Genomic DNA, 21403 nt, shown 5'->3' with positions numbered 1-21403 from the left:
CTTTTCTACAATTAGTTGTGATGAGGAGACTTAATTTGTATTTAGATCTACAACCTCTTCCCCCAATGTCGGCAAAACAGAAAAACTGATCACTGACTTCAGAAAGGAAGGAGAACACACCCCCATCTACATCAACGGAGCAGACATTGAGAGGGTTGAGTGTATCAAGTTTAGAGGAGTGAAAATAACACTCAACCTGCCTTGGATTTCTCACATAGATGCGCTGGTCAAGATGGCACAATGCCTCTTCTGCCTCAGACGACTTAGGAAATTTGGCACATCCATCAGGAATCCTCACCAACCTTTACAGACGCACCATAGATAGCACACTATCCAGATGCATAACACCCGGCATGGCAACTGCTCTGCCCAAGAATGTAAGAAACAACAGAAGGTTGTATGCACATCCCAGACCGTGATGGAAGCCAACCTTCCATCTACACCTTGCTGCCACAGAAAGGCTGCCAACATCAAAGATCCCCTCCCACTCCGGTAGTGCCCTCCTACCTCATATCAGGCAGAAGATACAGAAGTTTGAACATGCTCGAGCAGGTTCAAGAACAACTACTTCCTAGCCACTATTAGAATGGTAAATGGACTCTCTAACTTCAAATAACGCTAATCTTGCTTCCCACACCTCCTGTGCCATGTAACCTGTATGCCTCACTCTGAGTAAGCACCATATGATCTGAATTTCCTTGCTTACTACGATCTGCCTGTACTGCTTGCAAACAAAGCTTTCCACTGTACCTAGGTACACAAGACTACAATAAATCAAATCAATAAAATAACAAGGGATCTAACTGAGGTGTACAAGATGCTAAAGTAGACAGAAGAGGTGGAATGAGAGGATATACTTTTAGGATAAAGGAAAACAGGCTTACAACAGAAAGAGAGAGAAATTACTTCTCTCAAAGAGTCAGGATTCTGTGGAAATTACTAACCCAGAGTATGGCAGATACAGGTATATTGAGTAAATTTGAGGATACAGACAGACTTGCAATTAGCTACGCAGGCAGGATTGTAGAGCTGAGGCCAAGATGAGATCAGCCAGAATCATATCAAACAACGAGCAAGCTTGATGGGCTGAACTGTCTGCTCTAGTTCCTACTTCTTAAGGTATGACTATTTATAATGCACATTTTTGAATGCAAAAGATGTAACTTGTTTTGCTTTACATACTTGCACTGGTTTGTGTTGTAGAGAGAGAACAAAATTGATTACCTGAGTATGTGTAAGTTCTGAGAGACAAGAGCTCTCCCGAAACTGGAGTTAAGTTTTGAAAAGAATTCTGACAGGTTGAATGTGGAATTCCTAGGCCCTGTACATCATTTGCCACTTATTTCCAAGTAGGCCTCATGCTGCTCCTGACATGCCCTTGTGAACTCTTCATTATATCAGGATTGATCCGCTGGTTTCACGGTAATAGGAGACTGGGGCATGTCAAGTCACAATGTTATAGATTGCATTGGTTTGCAATTCTGCTGCTACTGATGGCTCACTGCATCATGGATAGACAATAGGTGCAGGAGTAGGCCATTCTGCCCTTCAAGCCTGCACAGCCATTCAATATGATCATGGCTGATCATTCCTAATCAGTATCTGTTCCTGCCTTATCTCCATAACCTTATCTCCTTCCTATCAATCTGGTCCACCCTCCTCTCCGACTATCACTTTCAACCCCACGTTCATCTACCTATTAAATGAACAGAGGCAGCTGGGAAAAATGCCAAGTGTTGCAGTAAGCCAGTGGATTCAGAGAATGCAGGACCCAGCAAAGGATGACCAAGAAACTGAAGAAAATCAAAAAGCTCTATCCAACTCTTTCTTAATGAATCCAGAGACTGGGCCTCCACTGCCCTCTGGGGCAGAGCATTCCACACACCCACCACTCTCTGGGTGAAGAAGTTTCTCCTCATCTCTGTCCTAAATGGTCTACCCTCTATTTTTAAGCTGTGTCCTCTGGTTGGCACTCACCCATCAGTGGAAACATGTTTCCTGCCCCCAGAGTGTCCAATCCTTTAATAATTTTATATGTCTCAATCATATCCCCTCTCAGTCTTCTAAACTCAAGGGTATACAAGCCCAGTCACTCCAGTGTAAGGTAATCCCGCCATTCCAGGAATTGACCTCATGAACCTACGCTGCACTCCCTCAATAGCCAGAGTGTCTTTCCTCAAATTTGGAGACCAGAACTGCACACAGTACTCCAGGTGTGGTCTCATCAGGGCCCTGTACAGCTGCAGAAGCACCTCTTTGCTTCTATACTCAATCCCTCTTGTTATGAAGGCCATTGAGGTAGTAATCTGTCTTCCTGTTCTTGCCACCAAAGTGGATAACCATACATTTATCCACATTAAAACTACATCTGCCATGCATCTGCCCACTCACCTAACTTGTCCAGGTCACCCTGTAATCTCCTAACATCCTCATCACATTTCACCCTGCCACCCAGCTTTGTATCATCAGCAAATTTGCTAATGTTATTGCTGATACCATCTTCTATATCATTAACATATATTGTAAAAAGCTGCGGTCCCAGCACGGATCCCTGCGGTACCCCACTGGTCACTGCCTGCCATTCCGAAATGGAGCCGTTTATCAGTACTCTTTGTTTCCTATCAGCCAACCAATTGGATGCCCAATCAAGTCATTAGATCTGTTCAAGGTCTATCCCATCCAGCCCAGTGGTAGTACCAAACACAATGGAGGGTACCCTGAATGTCAAGGCAGGACGTCGTCATCATAAAAATAAGACCGCCATAGCCCCAGACGACTAGAAGGTGCTCTTACTAGAGGGATGGTTGTAGTCTCAGGCAAGGGGTAGGTTTGAGAAAGTGGGATCTTCATGGTAACCTCAGCTAGTCCAATGTCACCGTAAGAACTACGTGGTTATCACTCCTGCTGATACTGTTATGGACAGATGCAGGCGCATGGGCACGGGTGCGATCAAAAGTGTTTTTATATATTGAAGCCCACCACAGTGTGCATTTTGTACCCTTGCCAGCCTCAATTCTTCCTCTAAATGGTGTTCAATACTGAGTCCTGATTCATTATTAAGCTGAGGCAGTAACCAGCAGGCTTCCTTGTTTGCATTTAAAATGATACAGAGTGTCTTGGTGGGGTCAGGAGTCAAGGTTGAGGTCTTTCATTGCAACTCCCTAACTATATGCCACATTTCCAACAACATGTAAGCAACTACATTCTCTCGTCCTGACACATGTACACTTTTCAAATTGATTGGGTGCAATGGAAAGCTCCATCTAAACAGTCTAAAATGTTTAGGTTATATTTTCCAAAAACTTTTAAGGGGTTATGGTCAGTTCATTCAATGGTCTCTGACACATTAAGTAGCAATTTCAATGTTGAAATTCAATAATGCCAGCATCAAACTCAAGGTCTCTTTCAACTAATTATTCAACTTTCTGGAAAAATAGCCAATAGGCTTTTCTATCTTCTTGTTGTCTTCTTGAGAGTGTACAGCACCAACACCCACGTCACTATGAATGGTTTTGCACAATTAGGTAATTTGCGAACACTAAGGCAGTAGACAACAGTTTTCAGGCTGTCAAATGCCTTCTGACATTCCTCCACCCATTAAAATTTTCAGCACTTCAAGTCAGTCAGTGGAGCAACCACACTGCTAAAATTCTGTGCAAACATCTGACAAAAATCATTCACTCAATCACAGGCATCTTAGTATTGCTGTCTTCATCAATGGTGTGGGAAATTCCCCAACAATCTTTGTTTTCATATCCAAGGGAAGCTATCTGTCCATGTTCAAAGATATTGCCCAGGAACATGACTTAGGCTTTTGTGAATCCTCTCTTAGCCAGGTTTATCACCAAGTCTGCTTTTTATAGAACATAGAAAAATACAGCGCAGTACAGGCCCTTCGGCCCTCGATGTTGCGCCGACCAAAGTCTACCTAACCTACACTAGCCCAATAACCTCCATACACTTATCCAATGCCCGCTTAAATGACCATAAAGAGGGAGAGTCCACCACTGCTACTGGCAGGGCATTCCATGAACTCAACCCGCTGCGTAAAGAATCTACCCCTAACATCTGTCCTATACCTACCACCCCTTAATTTAAAGCTGTGTCCCCTAGTAACAGCTGACTCCATACGCGGAAAAAGGTTCTCACTGTCAACCCTATCTAAACCCCTAATCATCTTGTACACCTCTATCAAATCTTCCCTAAACCTTCTTTTCGCCAATGAGAACAGCCCCAACTGCCTCAGCCTTTCCTCATACGATCTTCCTACCATGCCAGGCAACATCCTGGTAAACCTCCTCCAATGCCTCCACATCCTTCCTATAGTATGGCGACCAAAACTGCACACAATACTCCAGATGAGGCCGCACCAGAGTCTTATACAACTGCAACATGACCTCAGGACTCCGGAACTCAATTCCTCTACCAATAAAGCCCAGTACACCATATGCCTTCTTCACAGCACTATTGACCTGGGTGGCAACTTTCAGAGATCTGTGTACATGGACACCAAGATCCCTCTGCTCATCCACACTACCAAGTAGCCTACCATTAAGCCCAGTAATCCATCATCTTGTTACTCCTACCAAAGTGAATGACTTCACACTTAGCTACATTGAACTCCATTTGCCACCTTTCTGCCCAGTTCTGCAACTTATCTATATCCCGCTGTAACCTGCCACATCCTTCTTCGCTGTCCACAACTCCGACTTTCGTGTCATCCGCAAACTTGCTCACCCAGCTTTCAAGCCCCTCCTCTAGATCATTTATAAAGATGACAAACAGCAATGGTCCCAAAACAGACCCTTGTGGAATACCGCTAGTAACTGCACTCCAAGATGAACCTTTACCATCAACTACTACCCTCTGTCTCCTTCCAGCCAGCCAATTCCTAATCCAAACCTCTAATGCACCCTCAATGCCATACCTCCGTAGTTTTTGCATTAGCCTACCATGGGGTACCTTATCGAATGCCTTGCTAAAATCCATATACACCACATCTACTGCTTTACCCTCGTCCACTTCCTTAGTCACTTCTCAAAGAACTCTAAGGTTTATGAGGCACGACCTGCCCTTCACAAAACCATGCTGACTATCCTTGATCACATTATTCCTATCCAGATGTTCATAAATCCTATCCCTTACAATTCTCTCTAAGACTTTGCCCACAACAGAAGTGAGACTCACTGGCCTACAGTTACTTGGGCTATCCCTACTCCCCTTCTTGAACAAGGGGACCACATTTGCTATCCACCAGTCTTCTGGCACTATTCCCGTAGACAACGACGACATAAAAATCAAGGCCAATGGCTCCGCTATCTCCTCCCTAGCTTCCCAGAGGATCCTAGGATAAATGCCATCAGGCCCAGGGGACTTATCTATTTTCATCCTTTCCAGTATTCCCCAGACCTCTTCCCTACATACCTCAAGGCCATCCATTCTAATCACTTGTGACTCAATATTCACATCAGCAATAGTGTCCTGTTCCTGAGTGAATACTGACGAAAAGTATTGATTTAATGTCTCTCCAATCTCCTCCGCCTCCACGCACAACTTCCCACTACTATCCTTGACTGGACCGATACCTACCCTAGTCATCCTTTTATTCCTGACATACCTATAGAAAGCCTTTGGGTTTTCCCTAATCCTACCAACTAAGGACTTTTCATGTCCCCTTCTTGCTGCTCTTAGCTTGCTCTTTAGATCCTTCCTGGCTACCTTATAACTCTCAATCGCCCCAACTGAACCTTCACGCCTCATCTTTACATAGGCCGCCCTCTTCCCTTTCACAAGGGATTCCAATTCCTTATTAAACCACAGCTGCCTCACAAGACCCTTTACTCCCTGCCTGACTGGTACATACTTATCAAGGACACCCAATAGCTGTTCCTTGAACAATCTCCACATATCATTTGTGTTCTTCCCTTGAAGCCTATTTTTCCAATCCACGCATCCTAAGTCATGCCTCACCGCATCATAATTTCCCTGCCCCCAGCTATAACTCTTGCCCTGCAGTGCACACTTATCCCTCTCCATCACTCAAGTAAAAGTCACCGAGTTGTGGTCACTGTCCCCGAAGTGCTCACCTACGTCCAAGTCTAACACCTGGCCTGGTTCATTACCTAGAACCAAATCCAGTATAGCCTCACCTCTTGTTGGCCTGTCTACATATTGTGTCAGGAAACCCCCCTGCACACATTGGACAAACACCAACCCATCTAACGAACTCGAGCTATAGCTTTCCCAGTCAATATCTGGGAAGTTAAAGTCCCCCATAACAACCACCCTGTTACTTTCACTCTTCTCCTGAATCATCCTCACAATACTTTCCTCTACTTCTCTCGGACTATTGGGAGGCCTGTAGAAAACTCCTAACAGGGTGACCTCACCTTTCCTATTTCTAACCTCAGCCCAAACTACCTCAGATGGTGAATCTTCATCCATCGTCCTTTCCACCACTGTAGTACTATCCTTGACAAGCAATGCCACACCACCCCCTCTTTTACCCCCATCTCTGACCCTGCTAAAACATTTAAACCCTGGAACCTGCAACAGCCATTCCTGCCCCTGTTCTACCCACGTCTCTGTAATGGCCACAACATCGAAGTCCCAGGTACCAACCCACGCTGCAAGTTCACCTACCTTATTTCTTATACTTCTGGCATTGAAGTATACACACCTCAAGCCACCTTTCTGTTTACAGGCACCCTCCTTCAAGATCGATGCCTTGTTCCTAACCTCCCTACACTCAAGGTCCTGTACCATAAAGCTACAGTCCAGGTTCCCTTGCCCCTGCAGTGTTAGTTTAAACCCTCCCAAAGAGCACTAGCAAACCTCCCGCCCAAGGATACTGGTGCCCCTCAGGTTCAGATGTAGACCATCCTGTTTATAGAGGTCCCACCTTACCCAGAAAGAACCCCAGTTGTCCAGAAACCGGAATCCCTCCCTCCTGCACCATCCCTGTAGCCACGCATTTAACTGTTCTCTCTCCCTATTCCTCGACTCTCTATCACGTGGCACGGGTAACAAACCAGAGACAACAACTCTGTTCGTTCTAGCTCTGAGCTTCCAACCGAGCTCCCTGAAAGCCTGCCTGACATCCTCACCCATCTTCCTACATATGTCGTTGGTGCCAACGTGTACCACGATCTGGGGCTGCTCCCCCTCCCCCTTAAGGACCCGGAAAACACGATCAGAGACATCACGTACCCTTGCACCTGGGAGGCAACATACCAATCGTGAGTCTCTGTCGCCCCCACAAAACCTATCTGTGCCCCTCACTATTGAGTCCCCAAGAACTATCGCTCTACCTTTCTCCACCCTTCCCTTCTGAGCAACGGGGACAGGCTCCGTGCCAGAGGCCTGAACCTCATTGCTTACCCCTGGTAAGTCATCCCCCCCACAAGTATCCAAATCGGTATACTTGTTCTTGAGGGGAATGACCGCAGGGGGTCCCTGCACTGGCTGCTTCCTCCCACTCCCCCATCTCTCTATAACTTTCGGAGTAACTACTTCCCTAAAGCTCTGATCTATGACCACCTCTGCCTCCCGAATGATCCACAGTTCATCCAACTCCAGCTCCAGTTCCCTAACACGGTCTTGGAGGAGCTGGAGATGGGTGCACTTCTTGCAAGTGTAATCAGCAGGGACGCTAATGGCTTCCCTCACCTCATACATGCTGCAAGAGGAACATTGCACTGCCTTCGCTGCCATCCCTCTAAAAGGTAAATTTTAAAAACTAGATCTAAAGAAACAAACAAGCAAAATGCAGAACTTACCTGCTTACCACAACGGGTCTTATTATTAGGTTAGAGGAGGAGGGCGGGCGGAAGGCTCTACCCCTGTAGTGCCTCGGGTTCCTCGTCTGCGTGCTTATATAAGAAAAAACCCTTCCCAGGTAACCTAGCGCAACACCAGCTTCCGGGTCCGCTAGGTGCTTAAAAAAAAACTTTAAATTTTAACTGTTAAAAAACACTAACTGGACTATACGCGCGACTTCAAAAAACACCACCAGACAGCCGTTACCTGCTCCGGGATATGTAGGTTAATTAAATTATTCCGATAAACGTTCAAAATGTTTCCTTCCATGCGCGACAAAAAAAATCACTTAGTCATTGATGTACTCTCCACAACTGAGTAACTCTGAAATGACTTCACTGGGTCATCCTCAAAACATGGCTGGTGCATTTTTCATACTTTAAACTGGTATAGCCCATTAGGTGTCACAAAAGCTGAAATTTCTGTTACCCTTTTATTTAAAAGATATCCTCTAAGTAAATCCAACTTTGAAATGTAAGTCACTTAACCACCTTTTCAATACAGTCTTCCAAATGTAGACTAGGATAGGAATCAGATTTTGTAACTGCATTGACTTTGCAAAAGTTCACACAATCATTTTGGCATCATTACTATAGGTGAGCTCCATTCACTGCAAGACACTTGGACTATATTGTCTTTGAGCACGCATTCAATCTCTCTTTGAACCTGTGCCAACTTTAGAGGGTGAAGCCAATAAGGATGCCGCTGAATTCGAACAGCATTTCCTATATTTGCATCATAATCAGGTTAGTACTTGCCACCTCATTCTCACATACCTCTTCATGTTTGTAATAACTCTTTCAGGTCATTTCCATTTTCCTCTGGAAGGTAACTCAATTTAACCAATTTTTCAGAATTTCCACGTTGTCCAATTTATTTTGAGGAAAGTCCAATTCAGAATCTTATGAACTTGGTTCTGCACTCTGATGTAAGTAGTAACATATTCACCTTTGGCTTTCCTTCCCGATCAAAAAAACCCTTTAAGCATATTCACACGACAGTCAGAGATTTCTTTCGAAGGGCGCTATCAAATAATTCACATCATTCAATTTCCTTTCCATTTGATAAGGCCCTCTAATTCTTGCCTTTAAAAGGTTCACCTAACACTGGGAGTAACACTCCTCGAGCAAAATTATGAATTTTTGATCTAGTCTGCTTCCTATTTCATCATATGCTGTTTTATTTTTAAATGCTGTCTAGCCAACTCCTACGCTTTATTTAATATTTTCCGAAAATTTGACCCGTAATCCAAATGTGTGGTCTCTGAATTCTGACGATTTTCTCCTTAATCAATTCCACTCATCCTCTTACCCATGCCCAAAAACTACTTCAAACAGATCGAAATTGGTATTCATTAAGTTCATCCCTAATTGCAAAAAGTACAAATGGAATTCCTTTATCCAAATCCTCTGAATAGTCTTGACTATTAACCATCAGCATGGTCTTTACAGTTTGTTGCCATCATTCTAACACTCTCTGCAATTCTGGATGGTATGCAATGGACGCGAGTTGTTTTATTCCTAAGCTATCCATAACTTAGAATCATACAGGATCTTGACCAGATGGGCCAATAGGCTGAGAAGTAGCTCCTTGAAAATGGAGCTGCAGGTAGATAGGATAGTGAAGGCAGTGTTTGGTATGCTTTCCTTTATTGATCAGAGTATTGAGTACAGGAGTTGGGAGGTCATGTTGCCACTGTACAGGACATTGGTTAGGCCACTGTTGGAATATTGCGTGCAATTCTAGTCTCCTTCCTATCGGAAAGATGTTGTGAAACTTGAAAGGTTCAGAAAAGATTTACAGGGATGTAGCCAGGGCTGGAGGACCTGAGCGACAGGGAGAGGCTGAACAGGCTGGGGCTGTTTTCCCTGGAGCATCAGAGGCTGAGGGGTGACTTTATAGACGTTTACAAAATTATGAGGGGCATAGATAGGATAAATAGGCAAAGTCTTTTCCCTGGGGTCGGGGAATCCAGAACTAGAGGGCATAGGTTTAGGGTGAGAGGGGGAAGATATAAAAGAGACCTAAAGGGCAACTTTTTCATGCAGAGGGTGGTACGTGTATGGAATGAGCTGCCGAAGGATGTGGTGGAGGCTGGTACAATTACAACATTTAAGAGGAATTTGGATGGGTATATGAATAGGAAGGGTTTGGAGGGATATGGGCCAGGTGCTGGCAGGTGGGACTAGATTGGGTTGGGATATCTGGTCAGCATGGACAGGTTGGACCGAAGGGTCTGTTTCCATGCTGTACATCTCTTCCTTGAATAACTGTGAAAGTTGGCACATCATCTCAACGTACTTTTGTGGGTAGTCCATATCAAGAAAAAAAAATTGATTAACTCTTCTACAATCTTTTTCGCCATGATACTGCATAATGACATGGCTTCTGGAAATCTAGTAGAAACATCCACAAATAATGATTCCTACTTTTTGTTTTAGGTAGGGGTCATTCACTATCAATTAAGATTCGTGCAAAAGTTTCCTCAAGTGAGGGAATGGATATTAAGAGTGTTAGTTTTATTGCTGTCTGAGGTTTTCCCATTACTTCACGTATGACACATCCAGCAAAATTCAACCACATCTTTATACAGTCTAGGCCAATAAAAATGCTTGTGTAAAAACCTAACGAACTGCATATGCTATATAACAAACAACAGAAATTGCTGGAAAAGCTCAGCAGGTCTGACAGCATAGCATAGAATCCCTACAGTGTGGAAACAGGCCATTTGGCCCAACAAGTCCACACTGACCCTCTGAAGAGGATCCCACCTGGACCCATTCCCCTACCCTATTACTTTACATCTCCCCTGACTAATGCACCTAACCTACATATCCCTGAACACTATGGGCAATTTAGCATGTCCAGTTCACCTAACCAGCACATCTTGGAACTGTGGAAGGAAACCAGATCACCCAAAGGAAGCCCACGCAGACATGGGGAAAATGTGCAAACTCCACAGAGTCTGGATTCGAACCCGGGTCCCTGGCGCTGAGAGGCAGGAGTGCTAACCACTGAGCCACTGTGCCACATCTGTGCAGAGAGATCAGAGTTAATGTTTCGGATCTAGTGATCCTTCCTGAGAAAAAGTTTGTGTTTTGGCTTGATTTTTCCTTACTCCCTAATGATCTCCTACTAGTTCAAAGTTTGGGAGAAGATTTGTAGCAATAATGTTGTCTACTATTATAGGACAAGCCAAACAGAAAACAGCCAGGGAATTCCTAGAGGCATGGTACTCATCCACAGATTCAATCAATAAGCACCCAATATACCGACCACTGCAACAGACAACTGGAACTGACAACTGGAAGCGGCAGATTCAAACCACTACAAATGTCTGAGGAAAGATCACAGAAGCACTTCACAGGAGGCTCCCAAGCACTGAGGATGTCACCTAGACAGGGGACGAAACGTCTGCAACACAAATTCCCAGCTCGGCAAATAGAATCACAACAACCTCCTATTAGTATTTCATGTGCTCCCGTAACACTTCATGACTACAACCTACCAGTAATAGAACTTGATGAACTTCTGCTCATATACTTAAATTTATGATGGTCTCCATCTCCTCATGAAGAGTTCATTTTTAAGTGTGTAACATTCTGGGATACACGCAGATTCTTCTTCTGTGTACACTTTTTGATACAACTACTTTAGTTTGTCATGTTTCTGTTGTAAATCAGCTAATTTCTCTCATCTAAAAATATGTTCTTTGTCCTCTATCTGTTCCTGTTTTTTCCCTTCAATCATTCGATCAAAGAGTTTGATAATTTGAACTTCAATCTCCTAATCTTGATTTGTTGATTTCTCCTCCTCCTTCACTGTGCGACTTTGTGAACTTACAGAGTCGAAGTCAAAGAGATGTACAGCACGGAAACAGACCCTTCAGTCCGATTCATCCATGCCGACCAGATATCCCAACCCAATCTAGTCCTACCTGCCAGCACCCGGCCCATATCCCTCCAAACCCCCCTAGTCATATACCCATCCAGACGCCTTTTAAATGTTGCAATTGTACTAACCTCCAACACTTCCTCTGGCAGCCCATTCCACACACGCACCACTCTCCGCTTGAAAATATTGGCCCTTGGATCTCTTTTACATCTTTCCCTTCTCACCCTAAACTTATGCCCTCTAGTTCTGGACTCCCACACTCCAGGAAAAAGACCTTGTCTATTTATCCTATCCATGCCCCTCATGATTTTATAAACCTCCAAAAGGTCACCCCTCAGCCTCCGACACTCCAGGGAAAACAGCCCTAGCCTATTCAACTTCTCCCTATAGCTCAAATCTTCCAACCCTGGCAAAAAAACTTGCTACCACAGTCAAAAACCCTAGGATATATTTCCTGTAAAACCTCAGTCGCCCAATTTTCCACAGGCTTTTCAATCACAGTAGGCATCACACCCACCTGTGATCGAGCTACATTACTATCAAGGATAAACTGTAATTCTGAAACTGAGAATTTCCCTATTACTTCAATCACCACCACTTTTCGCTGAACTCTGCAACTTCCCTTCATATAATGGAATACTGCTCTTTTAACCATCAACTTCTCTCATTATCAGTTTTTCTTAATTTATTTTTGGGATGAGGGCATTGTTGACGAGGCCAACATTTATTGCCCATCCCTAATAGCCCAGAGGGCAGTTAAGAGTCAACCACAGATATCTGCCTAAAGTCACATGCAAGCCAGGCCAGGCCAGGTGAGGATGGCAGTTTCCTTCATTAAACCAGATGGGTTTTTCGACTATAGACTTGTGGTAATCATTAAACTCTTAATTCCAGAATTTAACATTTTCTTTTAATCATTCAATTCAAATTCTACCATGGTGGGATTCAAAGCCCAGGTCTCCACAGAATTACCTGGGTCTCTGTATTAACAGTCCAGTGAGACCGAATTCCACATCTCCTCATCTCTCACCAAAGACTGACATATTCCCCTATCTCTTAAAACCTTAATTTCTTTACCCACTCCTCCTGGCATACATGAATAAGCCTTACCCACACAACTCAATTCTTGAAGATCCTGCATTTTTGTGGAAGAAATCAAAATGGGGCAGGAACAGAAAAGTAGGTCAGCTAAGCATACGCAGAGCAGGAACAGAGAGCAGCCAAGCACGAACACAAGCTAGCATTAACCGTACCAGGTTCGGTTAAGCACACGAAGTTCTAAACCACACGCAACCTGATGTTGTGAGAGCTTATGGCAGATAACCTGTTCATGAATTATGTTATTAATGCTTGAAATTAAAATATGATTAGTCTGCTATACTGTGAAGGCATGAAATCAAGACACAATTGATCTGCTATGTTGCTAAGGCCAGAAATCGATATGTAATTGGTCAATAAGAGAAAGCGTAAATGAGAAATCTATTTGTTATTGGGCAGTAAGAGAAACGCAGATTCATGTAAAGAAGTGCGATTGTAACCACCAAAAAGTCCAGGCAAGGACTCTCTCATCCTGCTGGTTGGGTTTCCTTCCATACAAGTAATAAAGGAAGCATATATGGAATGAGCTGCCAAAGGAAATACTGTTATACAAATACAACATTTAAAAGACAGCTGGATTGGTATATAAATAGGAAGGGTGTAGAGGGATATACCCAAATTGGACTAGATGAATTCAAGTTGGCTAGATGGCTAGTTGGTATGGGCAGGTTGGACTAAAGGGTCTGTTTCTGTACTGCACATCTCTATGATGCTGTAACCCATAACCATCTGCCATTTCCACTGCTAATCTTGCAGCCTTAACTCTTTTCTCTTACACCTTATTTCTCACATCAGGAAGTGAACTTTTGAATTCCAAAATAATTGGCTAAAAGCATAATATCTACTTTCAATGCCTTTACATTTGTATCAAAATTACTTTGGTTGACCCTTTCCAACTCAATGTATGCTTGACCAGAGTGCCTCCTTAGATTCCTGAAATGCTGTCTGTAGGCTTCTGGTACTAGTTCATATGTACTTAAAATGGTATTTTTCACCTCATTATAACCCCCAGCCCCCTCCTCTGATAGTGATGAAAATACCTCAATTGCTCAGATCAACAATACTCACATGATCACCGGCCATTTCATTTGTTTAACCACTTTCTCAAAAGGAAATGAAAAAGGCTTCTACAACCTTCTTGTCAAATTTCAGCAACGTTCAGACATATTTAAACAGATTCTCACCAGGTCAAAGTCTAAGATGGGGCTGCTCTCTATCGCTGTCCTCATCACATCCTCAACCTTTCACTTCTACCTTCATTTTAAACTGACTAAGTTCTCAGTTCCAAAGTTCAAAAACACTCATTCTCCCGGTTCTTCTGCTAGGGCCTTCCTTTCTTTTTTTGTTTGCCAAGTCTATTTTTCCTTCTCTTTTTCCTCTGTTGGTGCTATTCTCTCTTTCTGCTTTTAGTCAGCTTTCAATCGTAATTCAAACGGTTTCATTTCCTTTTCATGTTCAAACCGCTTCATTTGCGATTGAATTTTAGCTAGTTCCAATGATTCTCTGTTCACATTTTCAGCAATCATAAATGTCAAGCTATTGCTGCAATTACCTCCCATTTTGGCACAGACAAAGGCAATCTTAATTCCAGCTTGTCTGCCAATTCCAAAAGTTTTGCCTTGCTCATTTCCCATACAACTCCCAAAGTAACTTCTTCCATTGCCAAGAAACTCTCAGTGATTGAAAGAGCCTTTTTTAACGTAAGCACACCCTATTTAAACCAATTGAATTCAACACCCGAAATAAGAAACACCAATACTCATTGCTTTTGAGACTGATAATCCTAAAACTAACCTGGTATTAGGAGATTGTGATACTTTTTGCAAGGTTTGTGATTGATACTGACAAGAGGCTCCAATTTGTTAAGACCAGTCCAAACCCCATCAAAATATATTAAGATAGTCTAGGCCCTAACTACTACTAATTTTATAAGCAAGTGCAACGCATTGTGGTCCAGATGTAATTAGACTGATGAAACTTTAGGCAAAACACACTATTTTACACTACAGCTAAAATACAAATTAAAAATACAAGAACTGGCTTAAATATAACTATTCGTTACATACATTAATGACTTGGTAGTAAACCACAGAATGTAGATAGTATAATCACTAAGTGTGCAGATGACATGAAAGTTTGTGGTGCTAATCATTGAAGAGGATGATCTCAGGCTAGAGCTTGATATTGGTCAGCTGGTAAATTGGGCAGTCACAACAAACGTAAGATAGGTAAGAGGAAGTACTGAGGAACAAAGAGATCTTGGTGAACAAGTCAATATATCCCTGGAGACGTCAGCAGTTAGACAGGGTGGTGAAGGTAGCACACCGGGTGCTTACCTTCACTAATCAGGGCATAGGATAAAAAAGGAAGACTTGTTAGAATTTTAGGCTAGAGATGGAATATTGCAAACACTTCTGATTATCACACTATCTTAAGGATGTGATTGCATCAGAGAGGGTACAAAGAAGATTCACCAGAGTGTTGTCTGGGATGAAAAGTCTCACTTATAGGCTGGGTTGGTTTTCCTTGGAGCAGAGAGGCCAATGGAGATATACAAAATTATGAGACACATAGAAAGGAAAATCTCTTGCCCACAGCAGATGCAACTTAGACCAGTTTAAGCTGAAGAGTAAGTGGTTTAGAGGAGATTGAAGAAAAATTATTTTCAACTAGTGGACAGAAATATGCAATTGCCTGCCTGAAAGGGTGGTGGAGACAGGTACTCCCACAACACTTAAGCAGCAGCACGCCGAGTACTCAAAATGCAGGGGCATAGTTGGGTTTGGACCAAATGCAAGTAAACAGAATTAGTATAGTTTGGTGTTGATTGGTGAGTGTAGACATGATGGGCTGAAGGGCCTGATTCTATGCTGTATGAATCTATGACTCTCTTAGTTGGCTACTCTGGGTCTAGGCCAAGGATCAAAAGGTGGGGCAGGGAAATGTTGAAGATTGGGGGTCCCTTAAAAAAACTGATTTTCCTCATTGATCTCAGCATGAGACTTCATTTAACAGCAAATCCCCAGCAGTACTGTACAAAGGGAAGAGTTACAAAAAAAAAGGAGGTACAATACCCATTAAACTGGAGTCAACAATTTCTGCTGCTATACACACTCTATTATCAGTACAGGGTGTGGAAAGAATAGTAAATTAACTGTCAGCTAAAAGGTGGACAAGGCATCAATGATTATCTGGCATCATGATTGGTTGTTCCATGGTCATTGGCCAAAAAGCTTCACACAGAAAGATTGATACAGCGCAAGTTACCTGCCGTTAGAACATGATATAACAATAAATGCCAAGCTCAGAGAGAAGTACCCACAACAGGATGTGCTGGGGGAAGCCAACAGGGGCTAAGTCAGTTCCATGCTGGAATAACTGCATGAGATCAAGCAATTTTGAAAAGCCAAATCTGCACTGGTAAAGCCTTACAGGGGCCAAGAGATTCAGGAGTCAGGTTCTGCACTGAAGTAACCATGCTGGGACTAGGTCAGATCTGCACTGGACGAGCTGTGCAGGAACCAAGAATAGATAGGCCATACCTGCTATGGAGTTACAGTACCAGTGCAGAAAGGCTTTCCCAACAAACAATACTCGTAGGCAGTATTTTCAAATTAGGAAGTCCTTACCTCGACGCAGATGCTCGATGTAAGATCGAAACAATCCGTGCCTGTTTGTATCCATGAATCATTCCTCCTTGTCATGGCTGTATATTTTATCTAAAGGTTTCTATCTAACCTGCTGCTTCTTAAACTTAATTAACAATCAGAAAATTACTTCCAAATCTTCAACTGCCTATATTAAGTACTGAGATTGTGATACCCAAAAGTCACAAGTGGCAAGCAGACTCAATGGGTTGAATGGATTGCTCCAGCTTTTATTCTTACGATCTTAGAATTAGCATATTTCAGATCCAATGGCACACTTGAATTAGTGCTGGGGGATCCAGTAGGGCATTGTCAGGACATCAGATAAATATTTTCTACACTACAAAATAAATAGTGCATACTTTTCACGAACAAGTGAAGTAGGTTGACGAGGGTAGGGCAGTAGACAGTCATATGGATTTTAGAAAGACCTTGGATAAGGTTCCACATGATAGTCTGCTCTGGAACGCTAGGTCGCATGGAATCCAGGGCAAGCTGACAAATCGGATACACAATTGGCTTGAATGTAGAAAGCAGAGGGTAACAATGGGAAGGATCCTTCTTGGACTGTGACAAGTGGAGTGTCTCAAGGGGTCCATGCTGGGCCCATTGCTTTTTGTTATCTATATCAATGATTTGAATGAGGATGTACAAGACATGAATAGGAAGTTTACAGATGACACTAAAATAGGCGGTATTGTGGACAGTGAGGAAGGTTATCAGCAATTGCAGTAGGACCTTGATCAGCTGGGGAAGTGGGCTGAGGAATGGCAAATGGAGTTTAATATAGTTAAGTGCGTGGAATTGCATCTTAAAAAGATAAATCAGGTAGGAGTTTCATGGTGAATGGTAGGGCCTTAAGGAATGTAATGGAACAGAAGGATCTTGCAGTTCAGGTGCACTGTTTTCTGAAAGTAAGGTCACAGGTAGACAGGGCAGTGAAAGAGGCTTTGGCACACTGGCCTTCATCAGCCAGGGCATTGAGTATAGAAGTTGGGAAGTTACATTGCAGTTATACAGGACGTTGGTGAGGCCACACTTGGAGTGTTGTATTCAATTTTGGTAACCTTATTATAGGCAGTATAAACTGGAAAGAGTGCAGAAGAAATTTACAAGGATGTTGAGTTATCGGGAGAGGTTGGACAAGCCCGGCCTTTTTTCTTTAGAGCGGTGGAGACTGAGGGGGTGGGGGGGATCTTGCAGAAGTCTGTAAAATAATGATACACAGCGAGAGGGTGAATGCACTCTGTTTCTTTCCTAGCGTTGGGGGAAGAGAGAACTAGAGGGCACCAGTTTAAGGTTAGAATGAGAAGAATAGAAGGGAACCTGAGGAGCAACGTTTTTAGAACAGGCCCTTCGGCCCAACAAGTCCACACTAACCCTCTGAAGAGCAACCCACCCTAACCCAGTTCCCTATATTTACCCTTTCACCTAACACTATGGGCAATTTTGCATGGCCAATTCACCTACCCTGCACATTTTTTGGACTGAGGGGGGAAACCGGAGCACCCGGAGGAAACCCACACAGACAGGGAGAATGTGCAAACTCCACACAGTCAGTTGCCTGAGGTGGGAATTGAACCTGTGAGGAAGCAGTGCCAACCACTGTGCCTCCCAGAGGATGGTACATATGTGGAATGACTGCCAGTAGAAGTAGTTGAGGCTAGTCCAGTAACAACAACATTTAAAAGGCATTTGGACAAGTATGTGGATAAGAAAGGTTTAGAAGGATATGGGGCAAGTGCAGGGAAATGGGATGAGTGTGGATGGACATTTTGGATGGTGTGGACCAGTTTGGGCCAAATAACCTATTTCTGTACTACAGAATCTGACTCTGACTCTAGAGTGTAAGAATTGGGATGTTATATTACTGCTGTACAAGTCATTGGTGAGGCCACACTTGGCGTATTGTGTATAGTTTTGGTCACCCTGTTATAGGAAAGACAGAGTTAAACTGGAAAGAGTTCCAAGATGATTTGAGGATGTTGCCAGGACTGATAGGCCTGAGTTGCAGGGAGAGGTTGGTCAGGATAGGATTGAACTGTAGGGCAATGAGGGGTGACCTTATTGAGGTATACAAAATCATGAGGAGCGTAGATCGGATGGATGCTTACAGTCTTTTACCAAGGGTTGGGAAATTGAAAACTTGAGGACATCGTTTTTAGGTAAGAGGGGCAAGACTTAAAGAGGACCAGACGGGCAACTTCAAGCAGACAGTGGCACGTAGATGGAAGGGGCTGCCACAAAGTGTTAAGGCAGGGACAACAGCAACATTTTAAAACATTTGGATAGAAAATGCAACAATGCCTAAAATAAAACATACCGGCAGAGAGCCTTCCTACTCACACCTTATATGATTACTTGGACATTGCAGAGATTGCAATATTATAGTAAACTTCCAGTATTTCAGGTCGATAACTTTTGCCAGTTAATTGAGAGTGCCAGTTAAAATGAAGTTTGTTGTATTATCTTCAAAACGTATTGATTGAGTTTAAGCGATAGACTTCCATCTTCACATCGTTTTGTTGAAATACTATACATTAAGCTTGATGAAAATTGTCCAGTAAATTCGTTAAAGTTAATCAACAGTAGAATCATAGAATCCTTACAGTGCAAAAAGAGGCTGTTTGACCCATCAGATCTGCATAAACCCTCTGAAAAGCATCCCACCCAGACCTATCCAATCCCTGTAAGCCTGCATGGGCTTTTACAATGGCTAACCCATCTAATAGGTGAGAATTGTAAAATCTAACAGTTAACCAGATGATGAAGTGTGTTGTACAAGATGACCTTTTTAAAATATTATGAATATAAAGAAATTAAATTAAAAACATACCTTTCTTGTGGTTAAACTCTGCTTCCAAGACTTCTCTCACTTTGCTCACCCAGTTGTCATATGACTGGGCTCGCTCTTTAACTCCATAAAGCATTGATGGGAGCTCATCTAGTGTGTACCGGTACCTAGTTTGAAGAAAGAAATAAAAACATTGACCATTCACTAATTCCTTATTTTTCTTTCCATAGATTTGTATATCGGACAAAAACAAATAGTTTCAGTACAAGTCGACCATATTTAAGGACATGTTTTCAAAATATGGTTTGATCAGTTGGAAAGGTTGGTCAGAGAAATGGAAAATTGACTTTAATCCAGCCAGGTGTTTCGTGATACATTTTGCAAGGTCAACTGCAAGAGGAATGAACACAGTAAATGGTAGTGTTATGAAGCAGAGGTCAACACCTTTGTAATTAAAACCCAGAACACGCAGAGAAGATAACCTCATCTTGTAGTCAGACAAATGGTATCATTTACCTCTTACCCGAAACTGTTCCAAAGGAATGTTTAAATGAAATTGAATTCCTGATACTCACTTTATAGCTAACAAGTAGTCATTTATTTATCTAACTCCAACAATGAGCCACTAACAAACAAAGTAATCGTTTCCTAACTACTATCTATTCCCTAACTGAATTTAAATTCTATTCCAGTTTAAATGCTGTTTCAATAATACAGGTCCCACTTATATAAACCCAATTAAGAACAATAAATTAAAACTTAATCTTTCAAAATTGCAGTGAAAATACGTCTTCCTTAATGGTCCTCATCCTCTCCTCTGATTCTGTCCCTCTTCTGCTGTCTGAAACACATTCTCAGTCTGTTGAATTCTGGTGTCTGAAATATTAGCTGAACATGCCTTTTACCTTCATAAGTAGATGTTTTTTCCTGAGAGATGAAACGTTCTTGTGACAGCCCAGTATTTCTTAGATGACAGGATGTTCCGTATTCAGGTGACAGTAGGCTCTCCCTTGTTTTTCAAATATCTTGGTTTTATATACCTCTATGACACATTCAGTTTTTATAATCTGATTGCTTTGTCACCCTGAAACCCTATTTTAAGTTCAATTTGTCCTTAGTCTCCAACTGTCTTTTTAAATTAACTGGCTCAATTTACACTGGTGTCTGGGTAAAATTCTATTTGGGCCTGACAACTGTAAAACTCTTCAATACACTTTCATTTCAAGAACTTGCAGCTGCACAGACATTCATTTTAACTTAAAGGGACGACAGTGCTTTCCCACAATTTTATAATTCTTACACACCAACTTCATGACAGTAGGAACTTAGGAACATTGATAGGCAGAGGGATCTTAGAGAGTGCCCTGAAAGTGTAAGCACAAACTGGTATGGTGCTCAAGGTGGTATATAGCGTGTTGGCCTTCATTAGTCAGGTCAATGAGTGTAAAAATTGGCAAGCAATATTGCAGCTTTATAAAACTTTAGTTAAGCCCCAATTGGAGTATTGTGCTCAGTTCTGCACACCACATTATGGGAAGGACGTGGTAGTTTTAGACAGGGTGCAAAAGAGATTTACCAGAATGCTACCTGGATTGGACTGTATTAGCTATAAGGAGAGGCTGGACAAACTTGGATTAATTTCACCCAAGTGTGGGAGGCTGAAGGGTGACCTGGAGGAGCATATAAATGATGAAATGCATGGACAGGGTGAATAGTTGGAGTTTCTTTCAGAGGATGGAAATGTCAAATACTAGGGGGTATAAGCTTAAGGGCCACGTGCTAGGAAAGTTTTACTTTCACACAAAAGGATTGTCACAACCACCTGAAGCAGCAGTGCTCCAAAAGCTAGTGCTTCCAAATAAACCTGTTGGACTCTCACATGGTGGTTGTGTGATTTTTAACCTAGTCAGTTTAAACATACTGATACATAAAATAAGTCAGCTTACCGGAGACAGAGGTTCGTAACTGGGCAATTGCATAGATCCTTAATGTGATAAAGACACACAAGCCGATTGGGATCGCAAGTACACGTAACAGCAGACAAGAAACATGTTGTCTTGCACGTCTCACACTGTCGTTCATCATCTGGTAGCAGTTCAAATGCCTCTTGTTCAGAATCAGCAATACCCTAGAAACAGATAAAAGTTTCAAC

The 21403-nt window shown here is 42.6% G+C and overlaps 1 protein-coding gene across 2 annotated transcripts in view; it reads right to left on the bottom strand.

Moving 5' to 3' along the window:
* The window catches only part of kdm5a (lysine demethylase 5A), a 216135-nt gene that overhangs the window by 75933 nt on the left and 118799 nt on the right, over window positions 1-21403 (bottom strand). For both annotated transcript variants that reach the window (XM_060840034.1, XM_060840036.1), the window contains 2 exons: window positions 21198-21379; window positions 19294-19418 (listed from right to left, as the gene is read on the bottom strand). In XM_060840034.1, the coding sequence (XP_060696017.1) occupies window positions 19294-19418; window positions 21198-21379 (307 nt within the window). The remainder of the gene's footprint in view (window positions 1-19293; window positions 19419-21197; window positions 21380-21403) is intronic.

This window comes from Hemiscyllium ocellatum, chromosome 19, assembly GCF_020745735.1.
Source record: "Hemiscyllium ocellatum isolate sHemOce1 chromosome 19, sHemOce1.pat.X.cur, whole genome shotgun sequence".
Lineage (NCBI taxonomy): Eukaryota > Metazoa > Chordata > Chondrichthyes > Orectolobiformes > Hemiscylliidae > Hemiscyllium > Hemiscyllium ocellatum.
The sequence above is the reverse complement of the archived record's forward strand: the minus strand, read 5'-3'. Positions and strand labels throughout refer to the sequence as shown.